This window comes from Ammospiza caudacuta, chromosome 32, assembly GCF_027887145.1.
Source record: "Ammospiza caudacuta isolate bAmmCau1 chromosome 32, bAmmCau1.pri, whole genome shotgun sequence".
NCBI classification, from domain to species: domain Eukaryota; kingdom Metazoa; phylum Chordata; class Aves; order Passeriformes; family Passerellidae; genus Ammospiza; species Ammospiza caudacuta.
In genome coordinates this window covers 4,291,303-4,315,784 of record NC_080624.1, presented here as the reverse complement: position 1 = coordinate 4,315,784, position 24,482 = coordinate 4,291,303, and the positions used below count along the sequence as shown (strand labels likewise).

General features: G+C 66.0%; 2 protein-coding genes across 2 annotated transcripts in view; both read left to right on the top strand.

Annotated features, from left to right (window-relative positions):
* Positions 1-18,607, top strand: part of LOC131570017 (spectrin beta chain, non-erythrocytic 1-like) — a 29,592-nt gene extending 10,985 nt beyond the window's left edge. The window contains exons 12-36 of the mRNA XM_058822350.1: positions 54-207; positions 613-1,801; positions 2,302-2,439; positions 2,873-3,629; positions 3,720-3,922; positions 4,271-4,361; positions 4,870-5,016; positions 5,688-5,951; positions 6,488-6,712; positions 7,104-7,193; positions 7,648-7,740; positions 7,801-7,998; positions 8,866-8,996; positions 9,659-9,863; positions 10,656-11,030; positions 11,411-11,655; positions 12,474-12,612; positions 13,085-13,169; positions 13,767-13,963; positions 14,695-14,855; positions 15,025-15,103; positions 15,199-15,348; positions 16,133-16,306; positions 17,489-17,531; positions 18,389-18,607. Coding sequence (XP_058678333.1) covers positions 54-207; positions 613-1,801; positions 2,302-2,439; positions 2,873-3,629; positions 3,720-3,922; positions 4,271-4,361; positions 4,870-5,016; positions 5,688-5,951; positions 6,488-6,712; positions 7,104-7,193; positions 7,648-7,740; positions 7,801-7,998; positions 8,866-8,996; positions 9,659-9,863; positions 10,656-11,030; positions 11,411-11,655; positions 12,474-12,612; positions 13,085-13,169; positions 13,767-13,963; positions 14,695-14,855; positions 15,025-15,103; positions 15,199-15,348; positions 16,133-16,306; positions 17,489-17,524 — 5,526 coding nt within the window. The 3' untranslated portion in view covers positions 17,525-17,531; positions 18,389-18,607. The remainder of the gene's footprint in view (positions 1-53; positions 208-612; positions 1,802-2,301; positions 2,440-2,872; positions 3,630-3,719; positions 3,923-4,270; positions 4,362-4,869; positions 5,017-5,687; positions 5,952-6,487; positions 6,713-7,103; positions 7,194-7,647; positions 7,741-7,800; positions 7,999-8,865; positions 8,997-9,658; positions 9,864-10,655; positions 11,031-11,410; positions 11,656-12,473; positions 12,613-13,084; positions 13,170-13,766; positions 13,964-14,694; positions 14,856-15,024; positions 15,104-15,198; positions 15,349-16,132; positions 16,307-17,488; positions 17,532-18,388) is intronic.
* A 1,205-nt stretch (positions 18,608-19,812) lies between these two features.
* Positions 19,813-24,219, top strand: LOC131570026 (RNA-binding protein 4B-like). Its single transcript, XM_058822360.1, has 4 exons — positions 19,813-19,859; positions 21,349-21,770; positions 22,815-23,516; positions 23,982-24,219. The coding sequence occupies exons 2-3, from the start codon at positions 21,359-21,361 to the stop codon at positions 23,507-23,509; spliced, it is 1,107 nt and encodes a 368-aa protein (XP_058678343.1). The 5' UTR covers positions 19,813-19,859; positions 21,349-21,358; the 3' UTR covers positions 23,510-23,516; positions 23,982-24,219.
* Positions 24,220-24,482: the final 263 nt, after the last annotated feature.

Genomic DNA, 24,482 nt, shown 5'->3' with positions numbered 1-24,482 from the left:
GGGGGGTGGGATTCCCTCGTGGGACGCCCCCCGTGACCCCTCGGTGTCCCCAGGTGCGGCTGCAGTCGCGGGATTTCGGGCAGCACCTGAGCCAGGTGGACGATCTGCTGCAGATCCACGCCCTGGTCGAGGGGGACGTGGCGGCCCAAGCCGAGAGGGTTCGGAGTGTGGGGGCGGCGGCCGAGCGATTCCTCGGGGAGGGGGGCGGTGAGTGACCCCCAAAACTGGGAACCCCGACATTGGGATCCCCGGGATGCCCTGGAACCCCCAAACCCAGAAACACCCGAATCCCAGGACCCCCACTCACCTGAGAGCCCCAAAAGCGGGATCTAGCAGAACCCCAAAATGAACCCCCAAAAACCCAGACCCCAAAAACTGGGCCCCCCAAAAATCAAGACCCCAAACACCAAATCCCTGAATCCAGGGACCTCCAAATCCCAGACCCCCAAACTCCGGCCCTCCCAAATCCTCAGCATCCCCGAATCCCAAACCCTGGGAACCCATCCCTAAACACCGTACCCCTGAACCCTGGGGCATTCCAGCCCCCAGGACCCCCAAGCCCCGCGACGCCCGTACCCCTCCAGCCCCGCTGACGCCCCCCGTGTCCCCCAGGGTACCGCCCGTGCCCCCCGGAGCAGCTGCGGGCCCGCGTGGCCGCTCTGGAGCTGCGTTACCGGGGGCTCTCGGCGCTGTCGGCGCAGCGGCGGCTGCGGCTGGAGCGCTCCCGGCGCCTCTGGAAGTTCCTGTGGGACGCGGGCGAGGAGGAGGCCTGGATGCGGGAGCAGGAGCGGCTCCTGCGCTGCCCGGAGCTGGGCCGGGACCTGCCGGGAGCGCTGAGGATGCTGAGCCAGCTCGAAGCCATCCGAGGGGCGCTGGGGGGACGCGCGGGGCCGCTGCAGCAGCTGCTGGAGCGGGGCCGGGAGCTGCTGGCGCAGGGAGCCCCCGACGGAGCCACACCTGGATCGGTGGAATCCACACCTGGATCGGTGGAATCCACACCTGGATCAGCAGAATCCGCTGCCGGATCAATGGGAAGCGCAAAACCCGCGGAATCCGCTGCTGGATCCACCTCCAGATCCACGGAGGGACCCCCGGAATCCAAGAACGCCTCCCTGGAATCCCCCGCTGCATCCACAGAGGGACCCTCGCCATCCACCACCAGACCCTCGGAACGCCCCGACGGCTCCACGGAACGCACCGGGGCACCCACAGCCCGCCCTGAGGGACCCCCGGGCCCCGCTCCCGGCTCCCCGGACCCCGCGGCCGCCGTGTCCCGGCGGATCCGGGAGCTGGAGTCGCTCTGGGCCGCGCTGCCGGCGCTGGCCGGGGCCCGGGAGCGGCGGCTCCGAGCGGCCGCGGGGCGCTTCCAGCTGGACGCGGAGGCGGCCGAGGCCGAGGCGTGGCTGGCGGCCGCCGCCCGCAGAGTGGCGGGGCCGGAGCTCGGGCACGACGAGCGCTCGGCGGGGATGCTGGAGCGGCGTCTGCGGGAGCTGCAGGACGAGATGCGGCGGCGAGGGCCGGCGCTGGCGGCGCTGCGGGAGCAGGCGGTGCCCGGCGATGCCGCCGAACTTCCCGACGTGGTGCCGGGGCTGGCGGAGCGGCTGGCGGAGCTGGAGCGGCGGCACCGGGAGCTGGAGGAGCGGGCGGAGCTGCGGCGCCTGGAGCTGCGGGACGCGCTGGGGTTGTTCGCGGCGCGGAGCGAGGCCGATGCCTGCGCGCTCTGGGTGGGAGAGAGGGAGCAGTGGCTGCTCTCCATGGAGATTCCCGAGCGGATCGAGGACCTGGAGGTGGTGCAGCAGCGGTGAGCGCCCCGCGCTGCACCGTGCGAATCCCTGAGTTATTCCCAAAGTTATTCCCGTGGTCGCCCCCACTGGGATTCCCCCAGGAATTTCCCCAAGAATGCACAGGACCGCCCCGTTATCCCCATTTTTCCTCAGGATGTCTCCAGTATTCCCAATATTCCCCGTGTTCCCTGAATTCCTCCCTCCACCACAACATTCCCAGCGTTTTCCAGCTGTTCCCGTTTCCCCAGAATTTTCACTTCCAGCACAGTATTCCCTGAACTCTCACCTCGACCTGAGATATCCCCAGCATTCCCAAAATTCCCACCTCCAACACCGCATTCCCAGCGCTCCCAAAACTCCCCAAATTCCCACTTCCAGCGCAGTATTCCCAGAATTTGTGGCATTCGCAGGATTTCTGGCACTCCCACCTCTGGCACGGGGTTGCTGGGCTTTCCAGCGTCCCCATCTCCGGCTCGGCATTCCCGGTCATTCCCGGTGATTCCCGGCGCTCCCGCAGGTTCGAGACGCTGGAGCCGGAGCTGGCGGCGCTGGCGGCGCGCGTGGCCTCCGTGGGCCGCGTCACGGAGGAGCTGCGGGGATCCGGGGACAGGAACCGGGACAGCGCCCGCGACACCTGGGAGCAGCTCCGGGACAGGTGGGGGCGGCCCCGGCGGGGCCAGTCCGGGCTGGGATTGGGCGTGGATCCGGGCAGGGATGGATTCTCTGGGCTGGGACGCTCCAGGGATGGATTCTCTGGTTCGGGATGCTCCAGGGATGGATTCTCAGGCTGGGACAATCCAGGGATGGATTCTGTGGGTTGAGACACTCCAGGGATGGATTCTGTGGGCTGGGGCACTCCAGGGATGGATTCTCTGGATTGGGACACTCCAAGGAAGAATTCTCGGGGCTGGGGCACTCCAGGGATGGATTCTCTGGATTGGGACACTCCAGGGATGAATTCTCGGGGCTGGGGCACTCCAGGGATGGATTTTCTGGATTGGGACACTCCAGGGATGAATTCTCGGGTTGGGACGCCCCGAGCATTCCCCGGGCCCCGTCCCACCGTGCCCCGGTCCCGCCCGTGCCAGGTGGGAGCGGTTCCGTGCGCTGGCCGAGCGCAAGAAGGTGGCGCTGACCGCGGCGCTGAACATCCACAATTTCCGCCTGGAGTGCCACGAGACGCGGGGCTGGATGCGGGAGAAGACGGCGGCGATCGAGGCCACGCGGGCGCTGGGCCGGGACCTGGCGGGGATCACGGCGCTGCAGGCGAAGCTCTCGGGGATGGGGCGCGACCTGGACGCCATCCAGGGAAAGCTGCGGGAGCTGCGGGCCGAGGGCGAGAAGCTGCAGCGGGAGCAGCCCGAGAGAGCGCCCGAGATCGGCGAGGAGCTGGCGGCGCTCGAGGCCGAGTGGGACGCGCTGCGCCGGTGCCACCGCAGCCGCGAGGAGTCGCTGGGGCAGGCGCGGCGGCTCCAGGGCTTCCTGCGGGACCTGGCGGCGCTGCAGGCCTGGCTGTCCCGCACCCGCGCGGCCGCGGGCTCCGAGGATGTGCCCGCGTCCCTGGCCGAGGCCGAGGGCTCCCTGCGGCAGCACGAGAGCCTCCGCACCGAGATCTCGCACTACGGCGCCGATTACCGGAGCGCCCGCGCCGCCGGCCGGGAGGTGACGCGGGGACAGACGGACGCGCAGAGTCTGTCCCTGCTGCAGCGCCTGGAAGCGCTGGATGCGGACTGGGAAGAGCTGGGCCGGGTGTGGGAGAAGCGGCAGCGGCTCCTGGCCCAGGCTGTCGCCTTCCACGTGTTCCTGCGGGACGCCAAGCAGGTGGAGGGGACGCTGGGGAAGCAGGTGAGGGGAGCCGGGGTGTTCCGGGGCATCCCGGGGCTCCGGTGCCATCCCGGTCCCGATCCCGATCCCGGTTCCGGTCCCGACCCGCAGGAGCACACGCTGGCCCACACGGAGATGCCGAGCACGGTGCCGGGGGCGGAGGCGGCCGTGAGGAGGCTGGAGGAGTTCCTGGCCGCGCTGGACACCGGCACAGAGCGCGTCCGGGCGCTCACGGACACTGGCAGGAAGCTGCTGGACGAGGGCGGCGTCCACGCGGAAAAGGTGCGGGAGACGGTGGAGTCGGTGGAGAGCAGGTGAGAGACCCGTCCCTGTCTGTCCCAGTCCGTCCCAGTCCATCCCAGTCCCATCCCAGTCCGTCTCAGTCCATCCCAGTCCGTCCCAGTCCATCCCAGTCCATCTCAGTCAATCCCAGTCCCATCCCAGTCCATCCCAGTCCATCTCAGTCCGTCCCAGTCCATCCCAGTCCCATCCCAGTCCGTCTCAGTCCATCCCAGTCCGTCCCAGTCCATCCCAGTCCATCTCAGTCAATCCCAGTCCCATCCCAGTCCATCCCAGTCCATCTCAGTCCCATCCCAGTCCCATCCCAGTCCCATCCCATCCCCTGGGAATGGGGTCTCTCACCCCTCCTGGCCCTGGCACAGGCACCAGAAGATCCGGGAATCGGCCCAGGAGCTGCTGGGGCGGCTGCGGGATAACTGGGAGCTGCAGAAGTTCCTGCAGGATGGGCAGGAGGTGAGACGGGGTGGGGATTGGGATGGGATTGGATTGGGATGGGATTAGGATGGAGATCGGGGATGGATGGTGTTAAAATGGGGATGGGGTGAAGAGGAGAACTGGGCTGGGATGGGACTGTGGGAAGAGATCCTGATCTGTGTCCTGAACCCATCCCCATCCCCATCCCTGTTCCCATCCCCATTGCTGTCCCCATTCCCATTCCTGTTCCCGTTCCCGTTCCTGTGCCCATTCCCATCCCCATCCCCATCCCCATCCCCATCCCCATCCCCATTCCCATTCCCATCCCCATTCCCATTCCCATTCCCGTTCCCATCCCCGTCCCCATCCCCATCCCCATTCCCATCCCCATCCCCATTCTCATTCTCATCCCCATTCCCATCCCCATCCCCATCCCCATCCCCATTCCCATTCCCATTCCCATTCCCATCCCCATTCTCATTCTCATCCCCATCCCCATCCCCATTCCCATTCCCATTCCCGTTCCCATCCCCGTTCCCGTTCCCAGCTGACGCTGTGGCTGAACGAGAAGCTGCCGGTGGCCCGGGACGTGTCCTACGAGGGCACACGGGACCTGCAGGGCAAGTGGCAGAAGCACCAGGCCTTCGCCGCCGAGCTGGCCGCCAACCGGGGCTGGCTGGAGGCGCTGGAGAAGGTGGGAAAATGGGGAGAAATGGGGGGAAAATGGGAGAAAACTGGGGGGAAAATGGGGGAAAATGGGATCCAGGAAGGGGCAGCCCTTGGGAAAAGTGGGATATGGGAGAGGGATGTTGAGTCACAAAATTCCATGGGTCCAACCTCAGCAATTCTGATTCCATGGGTCCAACCTCAGTGATTCCGTGGTTCTGTGGGTCCAGCCTTAATAATTCCATGACTCCATGGGTCTGGTTTCGATGATGTCACCATTCCATGAGTCCAGTCTTCACAATCCCACAATTTGCTGGGTCAGTCTCAAGGATCCCATGTATCATTGACAATTCCTGACTTTTTGGGTCCAAACTTGATGGTTCCATGGGTTTCTATGATCCCACCACCCCATGTGTCCATTCCCCATCACCTCACAACTAAACAGGTCCAACCTTAACAATTCCACACAATTCCAACCTTGACGTTGCCCATTCCATGACTTTTTGGGTCTAGCCTTGATGGTTCCATGGGTCCAGTTTCAATGATCCCACCACCCCACGTGCCCAACCCTCATCACCCCACGACTCATCGAGTCCAACCTCAATAATTTCACAAAATTCCAATCTTGACGTTGCCCCATTCCATGATGGTTTTTGGGTCTCTCCCATAACTCAGTGCCACCATTCCCGTGTCCCACAGGACGGCGAGCAGCTGGCACGGGCACGTCCAGCCCTGGCCGGACAAGTGACCGCTCCCCGGCAGGAGCTGCGGGCGCTGTGGGCGCAGGTGGAGGCGGCGGCGGCCGCCAAGGGCCGGGGTCTGGCCGAGGCTGCGCGCGCCGAGAGCTGCGCCCAGGCCTGCGCCGGACTGCGCTCGTGGCTGGCCGGGGTCCGCGCCCAGCTCCGCTCCGGCCACTGCGGCCAGGACCTGACCAGCGTGGGGGTCCTGCTGACCCGGCACCAGGTCAGGGCTGGGAAATGGGAAATGGGGCTGTGGAGAATGGGGGGGAAGGTTTGGGGTGAAGGTTTGGGGTGTGGGGTGAAGGTACGGGTTTGGGGGGTGGGTTTTGGGTGGGTTTGGGATGAGCAGGTTTTGGAGTGAAGGTTTAGGGTGTAAATTTGGGGGTATGAAGGTTTTGAGGTAAAGGTTTAGGATGCAGATTTTGGGGTGCTCAAGTTTTGGGGTGAAGGTTTAGGGTGCAGATTTTGAGGTGCTCAGGTTTTGAGGTAAAGGTTTAGGGTGCAGATTTTGAGGTGCTCAGGTTTTGTGGTGAAGGTTTCTGATGCAGGATTTGGGTTCAGCTTTTTGGGGTTTGGGTTTTTGGGCGCAGGTTTTGTGATGCAGATTTGGGTGGGTGCAGATTTTGAGTGCAGGTTCTGGGGTGCAGATTTGGGGGTGCGGCTCTGTGATGCAGGATTTGGCTGCAGCTTTTAGAGTTCAGGTTTCGGGGTGCAGATTTTGGGGGTCCCCGGGTGTCCCTGACCCCCAATTCCCCGCAGCTGCTGGAGACGCAGGCGGCGCTGCGGGAGCAGGAGGTGGGGGCGCTGCGGGCCCAGGCCGGGGGGCTCAGCCCGGGGCACCCCCGGAGCGCGGGGGTGCAGGAGCAGGTGCGGGAGCTGGAGCAGCAGTTCCGGGAGCTGCGGGAGCCGCTGCGGGAGCGCGGGCGGAGCCTGGCGGCCGCCAGGGAGCTGCACCAGTTCCGGAGGGACCTGGAGGACGAGCTCGTGAGTGGGGGGACCCCAAAATCCCCTGGGGTTCCCGTGCGTGATTCCCCTATTCCTGACCCCAAATACCTGACCCCCATCCCATTTCTGATTCCAAATTCTGGACCCCCGATCTCTAAACCCCACCCCCATTCCTGATCCCAAATCCTGGACCCACAATCTCTGAACCCCAAGTTCCCCCCGCCATGGCTGTTCCTGACACTCAGTCCTTGAGTCCCCCTCATCCCTGTCCCCACAGTGTCCCAATGACCCCCAATGTCCCCGATGTCCCCGATGTCCTCAATGTCCCTGATATCCCCACTGACCCCCATTCCCCATTGACCCCAATGTCTCCCATGTCCCCAATGTCCCCCACGTCCCCACTGAACCCCATGTCCCCCCGTGTCCCCAGCTGTGGGTGCAGGAGCGCCAGGCCCTGGCCATGTCCACGGACCACGGCAAGGACCTGCCCTCGGTGCAGCTGCTGCTCCAGAAGAACGAGGTGGGTCACAAGGTCCCCAAATGTCCCCCTGTGTCCCCCCAGGATTCATTCCATGACCTCCACAGACCCCTGCAGACCCCACATTTTCCTCCATGAACCCATAAACCCCCCCATAAATTCCCCATAGACCCCAAGCCTCTCAGTTTCCCTCAGTGACTCCCAATTTCCCCAATAACCTCCCCACAGCCCCCCCAGACCCCCAATTTCCCTCATAAACCCCCCCTAGACCCCCAATTTCCCTCATAAACCCCCCCTAGACCCCCAATTTCCCTCATAAACCCCCCCTAGACCCCCAATTTCCCTCATAAACCCTTCCTAGACTCCCCAGTTTTCTTCATAAACCCCCAATTTCCCCCATAAACCCCTCCCAGACCCCCTGGACCCCCCAATTTCCCTCATAAACCTCCCCTAAACCCCGCAATTTCCCTCACAAACCCCCCAATTCGCCCCTCAGACGCTGCACAAGGAGCTGCAGGGCCGCGAGCGCCGCGTGTCGGAGCTGCTGCAGCGGGGGGCGCTGCCCGGCCCGGGGCTCCCGGAGCCGGGGGTGCCCGAGGGGGTCCCGGAGCCGGGGGTGCCCGATGGGGTCCCCGGGGGGGTCCCGGAGCCGGGGGTGCCCGGGGGGGTCCCCGAGGGGGTCGCGGCCCTGAGGGAGGCCTGGAAGGAGCTGAGGGCGCAGGTGGAGCGGAGGCAGCGGCGCCTGGAGGCCGCGCTGGCCGCCCAGCGCTTCCTGCGCGACGCCGCGGCCGCCGAGGCCTGGCTGGGGGAGAGGGAGCTGCACATGCTGGCCCAGGACAAGGCCAAGGTGGGGGCACAGGGACGGGAATCCCCTCAGGGCCGGGGCACCGCCAGGGACGGGACCCCCTCCTGGGGACGGCGGAGTCACCCCCAATTTATGGGGGGATGTGGGGAGGGAGTTGGGGGGGTTCTGGAGGGTCTATGGGGGTGTTTGAGGGGTGTCTGGGGGTGTCTATGGGGGGCTTTGGGGTGTCTGGGGGTGTCTGTGGGGTGTGTGGAGGATGTATGGGGGGATCTGTGATGGGTTCAGGGGGATTGGGAACGGTCTGGGGGGGATTGGGGGAGGTTTGGGGGTGTCTGGAGGGTCTGGGGGGGGTTTGGGGGGTCTATGGGTGTCTGGAGGGTCTGTGGGGAGGGTCTATGATGGGTTCAGGGGATTGGGAAGGGTTTATGGGGTTTTTGAGGGGTCTGAGGGAGTCTATGGGGTGTCTGGGGGTGTCTATGGGGGGTTTGGGGGGTCTAGGGGAGGTCTGTGATGGGTTCGGGGGGATTGGGAAGGGTCTATGGGGGGATTTGGGTGGTCTGGGGAGGGTCTATGGGGTGTCTGGGTGTGTCTGTGGGGGACTTGGAGGGTCTGGGAGGGTCTGTGGGGTGTCTGTAGGGTCTATGGGGGGTTTGGGGGGTCTGGAGGGTCTATGGGGGCATCTGTGATGGATTCAGGGGGATTGGGAAGGGTTTATGGGGTTTTTGGGGCGGTCTGTAGGGGATCTCTGGGGGTCAGAGGGGATTTGTGGGGAGTCAGGGAGGGTCAGAAGGGGCTTGGGGCGGTCTGTGGGGTCTGGGAGGGTCAGTGAGCGGCCTGGAGGGGTCAGGGGCACCCACAGAACCTGCTGGGGGTGGTGACAGCCCCGCGGCGTCCCCGTGGTGTCCCCAGGACGAGCCGGGCGCCCAGGCCATGCTGAGCCGGCACCTGGGGCTGGAGCAGGAGCTGCGCGACTACGGCGGCACCGTGGAGCTGCTGGCGGAGCAGGGCCGGGCCATGGCGGGCAGCGGGCACCCCGACGGGTGGGGACACCTGGGGACACCTGGGGACACCCTGGGGACACCCTGGGGACACCCGACATGTGGGGACATCCTGGGGACACCCGACGGGTGGGGACACCTGGGGACAGCCTGGGGACAGCCTGGGGACACCCGACATGTGGGGACATCCTGGGGACACCCGACGGGTGGGGACACCTGAGGACACCCTGGGGACACCCGGGGGACACCCACACATGGCCACTGTGGTCCCTGACAGCCCTGTCCCCCGAGATCCCTGTGTCCCCTGTTGCCACGTCCGTTGTCACTGATGTCTGTGTGTGTCCCCTGACATCGCTGTCCCTGCTCTCCTGGGTGACACCACTGTCCCTGGGTGGCACTGCTGTCCCCTGTCCTCTGGTGACACCGTTGTCCTTGTCCCCTGATGACACCACAGCCCCCTGGTGACACCACTGTCCCCTGGGTGACATCTCTGTTCCCTGGTGACACCACTGTCCCCCTAGTGACACCTCTGTCCCCTATCCCCTGGTGACACCACTGCCCCTTGTCCCCTGGGTTACATCGCTGTTCCCTGGTGACACCGCTGTCCCTGTCCCCTATCCCCTGGTGACACCCCTGCCCCCCTAGTGACACCGCTGTCCCTGTCCTCTGTCCCCCGGTGACCCCCCTGTCCCCGTCCCCTGCAGCGAGCGGCTCCGTGCCCGCGCGGCGCAGCTGCAGCGTCTCCACGCGGGGCTGTGTCACCTGGCCGGGGAGCGCAGGGCCACCCTGCAGGGCCACCACCGCCTGTGCCAGCTGCGCCGCGACCTCGACGACCTGGAGCAATGGATCTCGGAGAGAGAGGTGGTGGCAGCGTCCCGGGAGCTGGGACAGGACTTCGAGCACGTCACGGTGAGGGGACACTGAGGGGACACTGAGGGGACACTGAGGGGACACGGGGGGACACGGGTGTTGTGACACTGAGGGGACACTGAAGGGACATGGGGGACATGGGTGTTGTGACATTGAGGGGACATGGGAGGACACAGGGGGACACGGGTGTTGTGACACTGAGGGGACACTGAAGGGGCATGGGGGACATGGGTGTTGTGACACTGAGGAGACACGAGGGGACACTGAGGGGACATGGGTGTTGTGACATTGAGGGGACACTGAGGGGACACGAGGGGACACTGAGGGGACATGGGTGTTGTGACATTGAGGGGACATGGGAGGACACAGGGGGACACGGGTGTTGTGACACTGAGGGGACACTGAGGGGACACGAGGGGACATGGGTGTTGTGACTCTGAGGGGACACGGGGGACACGGGTGTTGTGACACTGACCCCCTGTCCCCTGTCCCGTATCCTGCTGTCCCTTGTCCTGTGTCCCCTGTCTCCCACATCCCCTGACCCCTGTCCCATGTCCCCTGACCTGTGTCCCCCTGACCCTCCCTGACCCTCTGTCCTGTGTCCCTCTGACCCCTGTCCCCATGTCCCCTGACCCCTGTGCCCCTGACCCCTATCTTGTGTCTCCCTGTCCTGTGTCCCCTATCCCATGTCCTCATGTCTTCTGTCCCCCATCCCGTGTCCCCCGTCCCCTGTTCCCCTGACCCCTGTCCTGTGTCCCCCATCCTGTCCCCATGTCCCCTGTCTGCTGTCCCGTGTCCCCCGTGCCCTGACGGTGTCCCGTGTCCCCGCAGCTGCTGCGGGACAAGTTCCGCGAGTTCTCCCGGGACACGGGCGGGCTGGGCCAGGAGCGGGTGGACGCGGCCAACGCGGCGGCGGCGGCGCTCATCTCCGGGGGCCACCCCGAGCGCGCGGCCGTGGCGCAGTGGCAGGCGGGGCTCAACGAGGCCTGGGCCGAGCTGCTGGAGCTGGTGGCCACGCGGGCGCAGGAGCTGGCGGCCGCCCACGACCTGCAGCGCTTCCGCCGCGACGCCCGCCAGGTGCTGGAGCAGCTCCGCGCCAAGGCCCGGCAGGTGCCCGAGGAGCTGGGCCGGGACCTGCGCGGCGCCGAGGGGCTGGAGAGGCAGCACCGCGCCTTCGAGCACGACGTGCAGGCGCTGAGCGCGCAGGTGAGGGGACGGGGAGGGGGACAGGGGACGGGACATGGGGACAGGTGAGGGCAGCACCGCGCCTTCGAGCACGACGTGCAGGCTCTGAGCGCGCAGGTGAGGGAACATGGAGACACAGTGTGGAACAAGGACAAGTGAGGGGATGGGAACAACAGGAGGTGGCTGTGAGTGGGATATGTCACCTCTACCATGTCACAGCTGTCCCACCTGTCCCATATCACACCTGTCTCATATCTCACCTGTCCCACCTGTCCCCAGGTGTCGGCTGTGCAGGAGTCCGCCGCCTGCCTGTCACACCTGTTCCATGTCACAGCTGTCACACCTGTCACACCTGTCCCATATCACACCTGTCCCATATCTCACCTGTCCCATGTGCCCAGGTGTCGGCCGTGCAGGAGTCTGCCGCCCGCCTGGCCGCGGCGTACGCGGGCCCTCGCGCCGAGGAGCTGCGGGCGCAGGAGGGCGCGGTGGCCGCGGCCTGGGCCGAGCTCCGCGGGCGCTGCCAGCGCCGGCGCCGCCTGCTCGGGGACAGCGTGGAGCAATTCCGGTTCCTGCGCGCCGCCCGCGACCTGCGGCTCTGGATGGACGGCGTGCAGCTGCAGCTGCAGGCCCGCGAGAGGCCCAGGTGCGGCTGGGGACAGGGGGACACCGTGGGGACACTGCGGGGATGGGGGGGACTGGGGACACTGCAGGGATATGGGGGACATGGGGACACTGTGGGGACACTGCAGGGACAGGTGGGGCTGGGGACATGGGGACATTGTGAGGACACTGCGGGGATGGGGGGCACAGGGGGACACTGTGGGGATGGGGGTGACATGGGGACACTGTGGGGACATTGTGGGGATAGGGGGAACATGGGGACACTGTGGGGACAGGGGAACATGGGGACACCGTGGGGATGGGGGGACATGGGGACACCGCGGGGACACTGCAGGGACAGGGGGGACACTGTGGGGACAGGGGAACACTGCGGGGACAGGGGGGACATGGGGACACCACAGGGAGAGGGGGACACTGTGGGGATGGGGTGTGACAGCACTGGGATGTGGGGACACTGAGGGGACAGGGGGAAAACATGGGGACACCACGAGAATGGGAGGGACACAGGGACACTGGGGACAGGGGGGACACAGTGACATCGCGGGGACAGGGGGGACATGGAGACACTCTGGGGATGGAGGGGACACTGTGTGGACACGGAGACACTGCAGGGACAGGGGGGCACAGCACTGGGACACAGGGACACCATGGGGACACATGGGGACACACAGGAACATGAGGACACACATGGAGACAACTCAAGGACACCCCAGGGACACCGCAGTGACCCCAGCGCGGGGCTGTGACCGCGGCCACCTTGGTGTCCCAGCCCTGCCCGCCGTGCCCAGGCAGAGCCAGGTGACCCCGTGGTGACCCCCTGGTGTCCCTGTCCCCCGTCAGGGATGTCACCGCGGCCGAGCTGCTGATCCAGCAGCACCAGGGGCTGCGGGCGGAGCTGGAGGCGCGCGAGGGCTCCTTCGGGGCCGCCGTGGCCGCGGCCACCGCGCTGCTGCAGCGGGGCCACCACGACGCCGACAAGGTGGGACAGCCTGGCACCGTGTCACCACCCCAGCCCTGTGTTCACCCAGCCCTGTGTCACCCTGGCACCGTGTCACCCCGTCCCTGTGTCACCCTGGCACCGTGTCCTCATCCCCACCTCTCTGTCCTTGGCACTGTCCCCAAGTCCCCAGCCCTACATCCCTTGTTCAAATGCTCGTCTGCAGGATGCTGTCCCCATCCCGTGTCCCCTCATGTCCCTGTCACTGTCCCTGTGTCCTACCCCTGTATCTCTGTCCCCGTGTCCTTGTCCTCATCCTGTGTCCCCTCATGTCCTTGCCACTGTCCCTGTGTCCCAACCCCACTCCTGTATCTCCATCCCTGTGTCCCCATCCTTTCCACAAGCTCGTCCCCTGTCCCTATCCCCATGAGCGTGTCCCAATCTTTGTCCCCTCCCCTGTCCCCATGAGCGTGTCCCAATCTGTGTCCCCTCCCCTGTCCCCGTGTCCCCACAGCTGTCCCAGGAGCTGGCCGAGCTCCAGGAGCGCCGCAGGGACATCGGGGAGCGCTGGCAGGACAAGCTGGAGTGGCTGCAGACTGGTGAGGACTGGGGACACCCCATGTCCCCCTGATGTCCCCCCCGTGTCCCCTCATGTCCCCTGTGCCAGGCCCCCACCCAGAAGGTGCAAACTGAGGGGTCCCTGTGCCCGTGTCCCTGTCAAAGGGGGGCAGGGGTGGCAAAGGAGTGTCCCTGTGCCCCGTGTCCCCTCTCAGTGCCCGGGGTGGCACAGGATGGCACAGGGCTGTCCTTGTCCCCCTGGTGACCGTCCCCGTGTCCCCAGTGCTGGAGGTGCTGGTGTTGGGGCGCGATGGCCATGGTGGCTGTGCCCTGTGTGGTGGCACAGGAGTGGCACACACCCCCTTGGTGACCATCCCCATGTCCCCAGTGCTGGAGGTGCTGGTGTTCAGGCATGATAGCCATGGTGGCTGTGCCCAGGGGTGGCTCAGGGGTGGCACAGGGCTGTCCCTGTACCCCCTGGTGACCGTCCCCATGTCCTCAGTGCTGGAGGTGCTGGTGTTCGGGCGCGATGGCCATGGTGGCTGTGCTCAGGGGTGGCTCAGGGGTGGCTCAGGGATGGCACAGGGGTGGCACAGGGCTGTCCCTGTACCCCCTGGTGACCATCCCCGTGTCCCCAGTGCTGGAGGTGCTGGTGTTCGGGCGCGATGCGGCCGCGGCCGAGGCCTGGCTGGCCAGCAGGGAGCCCCTGGCCCGCGCCCCCGAGCTGGGCTCCAGCCTGGCCGAGGCCGAGACCCTCCTGAAACGGCACCAGAGCTTCCAGAAGGCGGCGGCAGCCTGGGAGGAGAGATTCGCTGCCCTGAGCCGCCTCACCACGGTGGGGACGCGGGGACAGGACGTGGGGACAGGGGGTGACATGAAGGACAGGGGGACATGGGGACAGGAGGGACATGGAGGGAAAATGGGGATGGGGGGACATGGGGGAATGGGGGGAAAATGAGGGACAGGGGGGGACACAGAGATGGGGGGAATGGGTACACGGGGGGGACATGGGGGGAACACGGGGACAGGGGGAAACATGGGGACAGGGGGGATGTGAGGGAAAATGGGGACATGGGGGGACACGGGGGGAAAATAGGGACAGGGGACGGGGGGGACAGGGGGACATGGGGGTAAAATGGGGAGAGGGACATAGAGGGACAGGGAGGAACAGGGGGATGGGGGGACATGGGGAAAATGGGGATGGGGGACATGGGGACATAGGGGGGACATGGGGGGAATGTGGGGACGGGGGACAGGGGGGACATGGAGGGGGAAATGGAGACACGCGGACATGGGGGGAAAATGGGGGAGAAATCGGGAGGGGGACATCAAGGACATGAGCGGGACATGGGGGGAAAATGGGGGGGAATGAGAGAGAAATGGGGAGGGGGACATGGGGGGAATAAGGGGGAAATGAGGAGGGGGCGATGGGGGGACGTGGGGGGCACAGGGAGGGGGACACAGCTGAGGGTCCCTGTGTCACCCCCACACCCTCGGGGGTGTCCCCATGGGATCCCTGTGTCCCCCCCGTCACCGGGGTGGCCCTGACCCCCTGGTCCCCCCCAGCTGGAGGAGAAGGAGCGGCGGCGGCGGCAGCAGGAGGAGGAGGAGGCGGCGAGGAAGCTGCAGCCCCCCGAGCCCCCCCCGGCGCAGGCCCAACTCGGGGGGACCCCCCCGTTGGTGCCCCCCGAGAGCCAGGACGGGGGAGGGGGCGGGGAGGGGCCGAGGTGAGGGAGGGGCGAGGTGGAGGGGGGGGGATTTTGGGGGGGGAACATTGAGATTTGGGGGGGTTGGGGGACCCCCGCGTTGAGGGGGGGGGGGAAGGAGGTGTGGGATTTGGGGAGGGGGCTCTGGGGGTGACAGGGGGGTGTCCCCCGTGTCCCCACCCCCCCCCAGGGCCACGCCCACCCCCCAGAGCCGCCCCCCGGAGCCCCCGGCCCTCAACGGGATCCGCCCCGACGGCGCCGCGGGCCAGGTAACGCCCCCCACCCCGACCCCCCCCAAATGCGGGGGGAACACCCCCGGACCCCCCTGTGGGACCCCCCCCCTCAGCCCTGTGCCCCCCCCCAGGTCCCCAAAGCGGCCCCGGAGGGGGGGCCCGGCCCGGGGGGAGGGGCGGCCACGCTGCCCCCCCGCGCCCCCCCCCCCGCCCGAGACCCTCGAGGGGGGGCTGTGCCGGAAACAGGAGCTGGAGGCGCCCGGCAAGAGAGCCACCAACAGGTGAGGGGGGACACACCTGGGGACAGCTGGGGACACATTGGGGACAGCTGGGGACACATTGGGGACACTGCCGGGCCTTGGGGACACCTTGGGGACAGCTGGGGACACATTGGAGACAGCTGGGGACACTGCTGGGCCTTGGGGGACACCCTGGGAACACCTTGGGGGACACCCTAGGGACATGGCCTGGCCTGGGGTCACTGCCCGGCCTCAGGGACACGCCCTGGGGACACGCCCCATTCGCTGCCACGCCCCTTTACCTTCCCACGCAAGCCACGCCCCCTGATACGCACAGACCACGCCTCTTCACACCCCCCCCCACATGTCACTGCCTTATATGGGCATAATGACTCCGCCCACATGACCGCGCCCTGCCGTGACCACGCCCATTAAGTGCCGCGCCTTTCCCTTAAAGTCACAACGGCCCCAGGTCCTGGCAGAGCCGGGGCTGTGTCTGGAGGGGTGGGGGTACCCTAAACCCCCCCTGAGACCCCCTTGTGACCCCCTCAGGTGGGAGGGGTCCCCTAAGCCCCCCTGTGACCCCCCCCAGGTCCTGGTAGAGCCGGGGCTGTGTCTGGATGGGTGGGGGTCCCATAACCCCCCCTAAACCCCTCTGTGCCCCCCAGGTCCTGGCAGAGCCTGTACTGCGTGCTGCGGGGGGGGGTCCCCTAAACCCCCTGTGACCCCCCCCAGTGACACGCCCAGACCCCAGGCAGACCCCAGGCTGTGTCCTAAGGGTGCGGGTCCCCTAAACCCCCCCTAAATCCCCCCCTGTGCCCCCCAGGTCGTGGCAGAGCCTGTACTGCGTGCTGCGGGCGGGGGTCCTGAGCGTGTTCAAGGACGCGCGGGGGGCTGGGGCGGGGGTCCCGTACCACGGCGAGCCCCCCACCCCCCTGCGCGGGGCCCGCTGCCAGCCCGCCACCGCCTACCGCAAACGGAAACACGTCTTCAGGCTGGGGTAACTGGGGGGGAACTGGGGGGAAATTGGGGAGAGAATGGGGGGGAAATGGGGGGTAAAATGGGGGAGAATGGGGAAGAAATGGGGGAGACATTTGGGGAAGAATGGGGGGGAAATAGGGAGAAAATTGGGAGGAAATGAGGGGGGAAATTGGGAGGAAATGAGGAGGAAAATTGGGGCAAAAATGGGGGAGAAAATTGGGGAGAAATGGGAGAATGGGGGGAATCGGGGGAGAAATGGGGGGAAAATGGGGGGTAAAATGGGGGAGAATGGGGGGGAAATGGGGGAGACATTGGGGGAAGAATGGGGGGGAAATAGGGAGAAAATTGGGAGGAAATGAGGGGGAAAATTGGGAGGAAATGAGGGGGAAAATTGGGGCAAAAATGGGGGAGAAAATTGGGGAGAAATGGGAGAATGGGGGGAATCGGGGGAGAAATGGGGGGGAAAATGGGGGGAAACTGGGGGAGAATGGGGGGGAAATGGGGGGTAAAATGGGGGGAAACTGGGGAGAGAATGGGGGGGAAATGGGGGAGACATTTGGGGAAGAATGGGGGGGAAATAGGGAGAAAATTGGGAGGAAATGAGGGGGAAGATTGGGGCAAAAATGGGGGAGAAAATTGGGGAGAAATGGGAGAATGGGGGGAACTAGGGGAGAAATGGGGGGGAAAATTGGGGGGGAATGGAGGAAATTGGGGGGAAAATGGAGAGAGTATGGGGAGGGAAATCGGGAGAGAATAGGGGGAAATTGGGATAAAATGGGGGGAAATAGGAGAAAAAATGGGGAGAAATTTGGAGGGAGATGGGGGAAATGGAGGAGAAACTGAGGGGAAAATGGGGGGAAATTGGGGGAGAATAGGGGGGAAATTGGGGGGAAGTGGGGGGCAAATGGGAGGAAAAGGGGAGGAAATGGAGGAAATGGGGGGGTGAAATATGGGGGAAGACTGAGGAGACGTGGGGGGAAATGGGGGAAAAATGGGGAGAAGATGGAGAAATAATTCAGAGCAAAAGGGGGGGGGGAACTGGGGGAAAAACGTGGGGAAAAATGGGGGGAAAAGAGAAATTAAAGTAGGAATATTGGGGCAGGGAAATGGTTAAAAATGGGGAGGGGAAGATGGGGAAAAATGGGGGCACACGAGGGGGTCCCAATGGGGGGTGCTGGAGGCTGATCCCGGCCCCCCCCAGGCTGAGCGATGGGAAGGAATTCCTGTTCCAGGCTAAGGACGAGGTGAGACCCCCCCGCCATTGTCCCCTCAGTGTCCTCCATGTCCTCGATGTCCCCTGATGTCCCTTGCCCCCCCCCCCCCCGGTGTCCCCACTGTCCTCTCAGTGTCCCCCCGGTGTGTCCCCACTGTCCCCTGGGTGTCCCCTGATGTCCCCTGCCCCTTTTGTGTCCCCTCAGTGTCCCTGGCTGTCCCCAGCCCCCCCCCTCGTGTCCCCACTGTCCCCACTGTCCCCTCGGTGTTCCCTGATGTCCCCACTGTCCCCTCGGTGTCCCTGGCTGTCCCCTGCCCCCCACCCATGTCCCCACTGTCCCCTCGGTGTCCCCTCAGTGTCCCTGGCTGTCCCCAGCCCCCCCCCCGTGTCCCCACTGTCCCCTCAGTGTCCCCATTGTCCCCTCAGTGTCCCCACTGTCCTCTCGGTGTCCCCACTGTCCCCTCAGTGTCCCCACTGTCCCCTCAGTGTCCCCACTGTCCCCCTCGATGTCCCCACTGTCCCCTCGGTGTCCCCACTGTCCCCACAGTGTCCTCACTGTCCTCTCGGTGTCCCCACTGTCCCCTCAGTGTCCCCACTGTCCTCTCGATGTCCCCACTGTCCCCTCGGTGTCCCCACAGTGTCCCCACTGTCCCCTCAGTGTCCCCACTGTCCCCTCAGTGTCCCCACTGTCCTCTCAGTGTCCCTTCAGTGTCCCCACTGTCCCCTCGGTGTCCCCTCGGTGTCCCCACTGTCCCCTCAGTGTCCCCACTGTCCCTCCAATGTCCCCTGCCCCCCTCACTGTCCCCACTGTCCCCTCACTGTCCCCACTGTCCCCTCACTGTCCCCACTGTCCCCTCGGTGTCCCCACCGTCCCGATGTCCCCCCCAGGCCGACATGGCGCTGTGGCTCCGGGCCATCGAAGCCGCCGCCGCCTCCGCCGGGGCCGTGCCGGGCTCGGGGGGGCCCCGGGAGGGTTCGGGGGTGCCCGGGGGTCCCCCCAAGGCGATGTCGAGGGCCCTGAGCCTCCCCCCGGTGCCCCCCCCGGCCGAGGGAGCCCCCCGGGCCCGCGAGCACAAGGAGAGGGAGAAACGCTTCAGCTTCTTCAAGAAGAACAAATAGAGACGGAGAGTTTGGGGGGGTCCCGTGGGAACGGAGGGACACGGGGGGGACACGGGGGGGGGCTCGGTGTGTGTCCCCCCCCTCCCCTGTCCCGGTGATGTCACCGTGCAGCCCCCACCCCAATAAAGTGATTGGAGACAGAGACTGGGGGGTCTGAGTGTGCTGGGGAGAGGGGCAGGGGGAGTTGGGAGGGACTGGGGGAGACTGGGAGGTATTGGGGGAACTGGGAGGGACTGGGATGGGATTGGGGGGGGGGACTGGGAGGGACTGGGATGGGACTGGGATGGGACTGGGATGGATTGGGATGGGATTGGGAGGGATTTGGGTGGATTTGGGGGGACTGGGAGGGACTGGGATGGACTGGGGGTCACTGGGAGGGAACTGGGAGGGACTGGGAAGGATTGGGAGGGGTTGGGAGGGAACTGGGATGGACTGGGGGGGATTGGGGGGGACTGGGAGGGTTTGCAGGGGGACTGGGATGGACTGGGAAGGAACTGGGATGGACTGGGAGGGGTGGGATTTGAGGATTTGCCAGTGCTTCCAATACCCCCAGCGCCCCCAGTATTCCCTGCACTCCCAATACCCCCAGTGCTCCCAGTACAGCTCCCAGTGCTCCCAGTACGGCTCCCAGAGCTCCCAGTACAGGGCCAGTGCTCCCAGTACAGCTCCCAGTGCTCCCAGTATGGCTTTCAGAGCTCCCAGTACAGCTCCCAATGCTCCCAGTACGGCTCCCAGAGCTCCCAGTACAGGCCCAGTGCTCCCAGTGCGGCTCCCAGTGCTCCAAGTACAGGCCCAGCCCTCCCAGTAGAGGCACAGCGCTCCCAGTACAGCTCCCAGTGCTCCCAATACGGCTCCCCAGAGCTCCCAGTACAGGCCCAGTGCTCCCAGTACAGCCTCCAATTCTCCCAGTACAGGCCCAGTGCTCCCAGTACAGCCTCCAATTCTCCCAGTACAGGCCCAGTGCTACCAGTACAGCTCCCAGTGATCGACGCGCACCCCCGCCATGAATGGACCGCCCCCGCCCCCCCCCCGCCGTACACTCATGGACCGCTCCACCCTTCGCTCCGCCCCCCCTGTGATTGGCTGCAGTCGCAATGTAGGCGGGGCCGCTTGGCGGATCGATGACCTCACGCTGCGGATTTTGACGGACAGCGCCGGCGACCAATGAGTGCGCGGGAGGCGGGGCGGGGCCGGGAGACGCCGCCGCCATTTTGTGAGCAGCGCGCGGCGGACGGGGCAGGTGGGGGCGGGGGGGGCCCGGGCGGGGGGTTCGGGACCGGGAACCGGGACCGGGGGGGACACAAGGGCCAGGCCCGGCCATCGCCCCGCTGGGGCGTCCGCAGGCCGCGGGGGATGCGATCCGGGATGGTTCGGGAGAGATCTCGGGCCTGTGGAGGGGAGGGGTTTGGGAGGTCTCAGATCTGAGGGGTCTCAGGCCTGAGGGGGCTCTGAGGGGGACAAGAAGGGTTTGGGGGGGGTCTCAGGCCTGGAGGGTTTTGGGGTTCGGGGCGTGGCGCTGCCCTCTGGGGGTCACAGAGATTTTGGGGAGTTCGGGGGCTCTGCCCTGCAGGACAAGGGCTATCACAGACTGAGGCGTATTTTGGGTTTTCAGGGGTTTAAGGTGGTTTTGGGGGTGTCAGAGGTTTAAGGTGATTTTTTTGGGGGGTGTTTGTGGGCACGGTGTAGGAGGGGGACAGCAGAGCTTTGGGGTGTTTATTTTGGGGGGGATTTGAGGTGTTTGAGGCTCCGCCCCGAAGGAGCAGAAGCAAAATTTGTGGGGGATTTGGGGTGTTTGGGGCTATGACCTGTAAAAGGGCCTCAGCTCCGGGGGGCTACCATGAGGTTTTTGAGGAATTTGGGGTGTTTGGGGCTATGCCCTGAATGAGCAGAGTTTTGGGGTGTTTATTTGAGGAGATTTGGGGTCTTTGGGGCTACAGCCCCAGGGACACACAGAGACATTTGGGGGCTTTGTTTGAGAGGTGTTGGGGGACCAGCCCTGAGCACAGAGCGGGTTTGGGGTATTTGAGGAGGATTTAGGGTGTTTGGGAGCACAGCCCCAGGGATTGGGGTGTTTCAAGAGATTTGGGGGCACAACCCTGGGACCCTGGGAAATAAACACCCACAGAGATTCAGGGTGTTTATTTCATGATTTGGAGAGTACAGCCCCAGAGGATTGAGGTGTTTGTTTGAGGAGGATTTAGGGTGGTTGTGGGCACACTTACAGAGGCTCAGGCTGTTTCTTCGGGGATTTTGGGGGGCAAAGCCCTGGGCACAAATAACGAGATTCAGGGTGATTCGGGGAATTCACACTCACAGAGGCTCAGGCTGTTCCTCGGGGTGTTTTGGGGCTGATCCTCAGGCTGCTCCTTGGGCTGTTCCTCAAGGGGTTTTGGGGCTGTGTGTAGGCTGTTCCTCGGGCTGTTCCTCAGGGTGTTATGGGGCTGTGTGTAGGCTGTTCCTCAGGCTGTTCCTCGGGGGCTTTCAGGGCTGTTCCTTGGCCTGTTCCTCACACTGTTTTGGGGCTGTGTGTGGACTGTTTCTCGAGGGATTGGGGGCTGTCCCTCATGGTGTTTTGAGGCTGCGTGTGGGCTGTTCCTCGAGCTGTTCCTCGGGTACTTTCAGGGCTGTTCCTCGGGCTGTTCCTCAGGGGGTTTTGGGGCTGTGTGTGGGCAGTTCCTCGAGCTGTTCCTCGTTGGTTCTGGGGCTCACGGCGGCACTGTCCGGCACAGGCGGGTCGCGATGGTGAAGCTGTTCATCGGGAACCTGCCGCGGGAGGCGACGGAGCAGGAGATCCGCTCCCTGTTCGAGCAGTACGGGAAGGTGCTGGAGTGCGACATCATCAAGAACTACGGCTTCGTGCACATCGAGGACAAGACGGCGGCCGAGGACGCCATCCGCAACCTGCACCACCACAAGCTGCACGGCGTCTGCATCAATGTGGAGGCCAGCAAGAACAAGAGCAAGGCCTCCACCAAGCTGCACGTGGGCAACATCAGCCCCGCCTGCACCAACCTAGAGCTGCGCGCCAAGTTCGAGGAGTACGGCCCCGTCATCGAATGTGACATCGTCAAGGACTACGCCTTCGTGCACATGGAGCGGGCCGAGGATGCCGTGGAGGCCATCCGGGGGCTGGACAACACCGAGTTCCAAGGTGAGCCGTGGGGATGGGCGGTGGGAGGGCTCCGGGGTCCATGGTGGATGCTCCCACCAGCCCCCGTTCCGGGGTCGATCCCGGACGTGACCATGGCCGTCTCCGCGGGGCCGTGCAGCGCCCTCGGGGCTCTGGGGTTGGTGTCGGTTGGTGCCCGCCCCGCCGCAGCTCCCGGGGCCGCCCGCGCGGTGCGGCCGGAGCGAGGGCTCGGGCTCGGGGGCTCTGGGCCGGGGAGGACGGGACTGACCCATCTCTGATTAACCAGCACGGCCGCCCCGCAGGAGGACCCCGACGGCGACGTCCTGTGCCGGGCCGGAGCAGCGGGTGACGCCAGGCTGCCGCCCGCCCTTGTAGCCTTTGCCCAGCCTGGTAAGAGGGTGACGGAGGCGCCCGACCCCGCGCCCGGCGTCGCTCGGGCGCTCGACGGGGCCGAGCGGCCGGACTCGAGCCGCGGCGCTGGCGGCGGTGATGGCGAGCGTGTCTCCCGGCCGGGTGCTCAGGGCGGCGTCCAGCGCTTCACCCACGTGGCAGCAGGGCTGGACCGGGCGCTCCCGGTGCTGCTGGGGCTCTACGTGTCCCGCCGCCCCCATTTCGGGCCTTCCCCAAGAAAACAGTGACCCAGCCGGGCTGGCACAGCTGCACCCAGAGCTGTCCAGGCTGCGTCCGCGCTTGGCTTTGCCTCGTGCTGCGCTCGGGCAGGGCCCCGTTCGCACCCGGGCGCTTCCCGGTGTCGCATCCCTCTCTCCGCCGCTCCGGCGTTTTCCGGCGCGAAGCTTTGCCGTCATACGGGGCCGGCAGTGCTGGCTCCGACCCCGGGCTGCCGGGGCTTTGCCGGGCCGGCCGGTGTGGCCGCGCTCAGCCGTGGCAGCACGTCCCGGTCGGCCGCTGTCCGGCGTCCATCTGGTGGCTCACGCTCGGTCCCGCGGAGGCTCCTCCCGCGCCGGTGGCTGCGGAGGGCTGGGGGGGGTGGCAGCCGGTGCCGTCCTGTCCCGCCGGTGCCCCGGCACGGCCGCACTGACCCTGCCTCTCGCGTCTCTCCCCAAGGCAAGCGGATGCGCGTGCAGCTGTCCACCAGCCGGCTGCGGACGGCGCCCGGGATGGGAGACAAGAGCGGCTGCTACCGCTGCGGGAAGGAGGGGCACTGGTCTAAGGAGTGCCCGGTCGATCGCCCGGGGCAAGTGGCGGACTTTGCCGAGGCCTATAACGAGCAGTACGGAGCCGTGCGCACTCCCTACACCGCGGGCTATGGGGAGACCGTGTATTACGATGAGGCCTACGGCGGGATGGCCGACTACTACAAGCGCTACCGCGTCCGCTCCTACGCCACGGCCTCGGCGTACGACGCCTACGCGGAGCAGACCATGGCCCAGTACTCCCAGTACGCCCAGTACTCCCAGGTCCAGTCCTCGGCCATGGCCGCCACCACGGCCATGGCCGGCCGCATCCCCACCACCTTAGACGCGTACGACCGAGCGCTGCTGCCCACCCCGGGCGCGGCGGCCGCCGTCGCCGCCGCCGCCGCCACCGCCGCGGCCGCCGCCGCGTCCTCCACGTATTACACCCGGGACAGGAGCCCCCTGCGCCGCACGGCCGCTGCGGCCAGCACCGTCGGAGAGGCGTACACGTACGAGCGTGGGCAGCTGTCGCCCGTCTCCTCGGTGGCCCGGGCCTCCCTCTACGACATGCAGCGCTTCGGGCGGGACCCGTACGCGGACCGGGCGCGATACTCCGCCTTTTGAGCCGGAGGTGAGCGCATTGTTGGCTCTCGGCACCGCGGGGTGGCCCCGCTGCCGGTGGTCCCGGTTGTGCCAGTTGAGGTTGAGGCGGGTGACGGGTCACGGTGACACGGACAGGCCCCGCGGGCGTTAAAGCCCGGCCGTGGCGAGGAGGCGCCGTGGTGAGCGGAGCGGTGCTGGTGTCACTGTCATGGCTGTAACTCACGTTCCTGCTGGGCCGGGCGCCGTCCCGGCACAGTCCCTGCGGGGTGGGGGGTTCCCGCAGAGCCCCCCCGGCCTGGGGGCAGCTCCTGCTCGCTCGGGCTGTGCCCAGGTCCCGGCGGGCCCAGGGTCCGAGGGGGCCGGAGCCCCGCCGCTGCTCCACGTCAGGATTCTCTTGCTGCCAGGAAGCCGCAGCTCCCCAGGGCACCGGGGCTCGGCACGGTTCCGGATCGGCCCCGGGGGCACCTGCGCCAACTCCTCTTTTCTCTTACAGGTAAGATTTGTGCGGCTGGACGTCGGGGTCCCGTCGCACGCCGACTCGGCGCCGCGCGTCTCGGGCCGCGCCGGGTGCCACCGCCGCCGCGTGCCGCTCCCGGGCCCGTTCCTTATGGACGCGCGGCTCGTCCTCAGCCCGGGCAGGATTAGCTCAGCCCCTCCCCCAGCTTCCCCCGCCCCCCTGGGCAGGATTTTGCTTTTCCAGGTAGTTTTGGGTCCCCACCCCAGGCTCAGGTGTGAGCGCGCAGCCGCAGCCGTCCCCCAGCGCCAGCTTTGCTTTGCTTCGCCGCCCCCCCTGTTCCCCCGGAGCTCTTCCCGAGTCGTCGTTTTGCCTTTTTTTTTTTTTTTTCCTTTATTTTTTAAGAGGGTGGATAATCCAGTGGTAGGTTTTTAGCCCAACGCTGTAGCTGACCGGAGGCCGCCGCGCCGCGCCGGCGGGGGTGGAACCCCCCGAGTGATTTAGAGTCCCCCGACCCCACTTTCCGGTAAAATAAAACTC

What these genes read in the sequence shown, in the direction of transcription:
- LOC131570026 (XM_058822360.1), top strand. Translation starts at nt 21,359, where the DNA reads ATGGTGAAGCTGTTCATCGGGAACCTGCCGCGGGAGGCGACGGAGCAG. An exon ending in GGACAACACCGAGTTCCAAG is followed by an intron (nt 21,771 to 22,814) that starts GTGAGCCGTGGG and finishes TCTCTCCCCAAG; the next exon opens with GCAAGCGGATGCGCGTGCAG.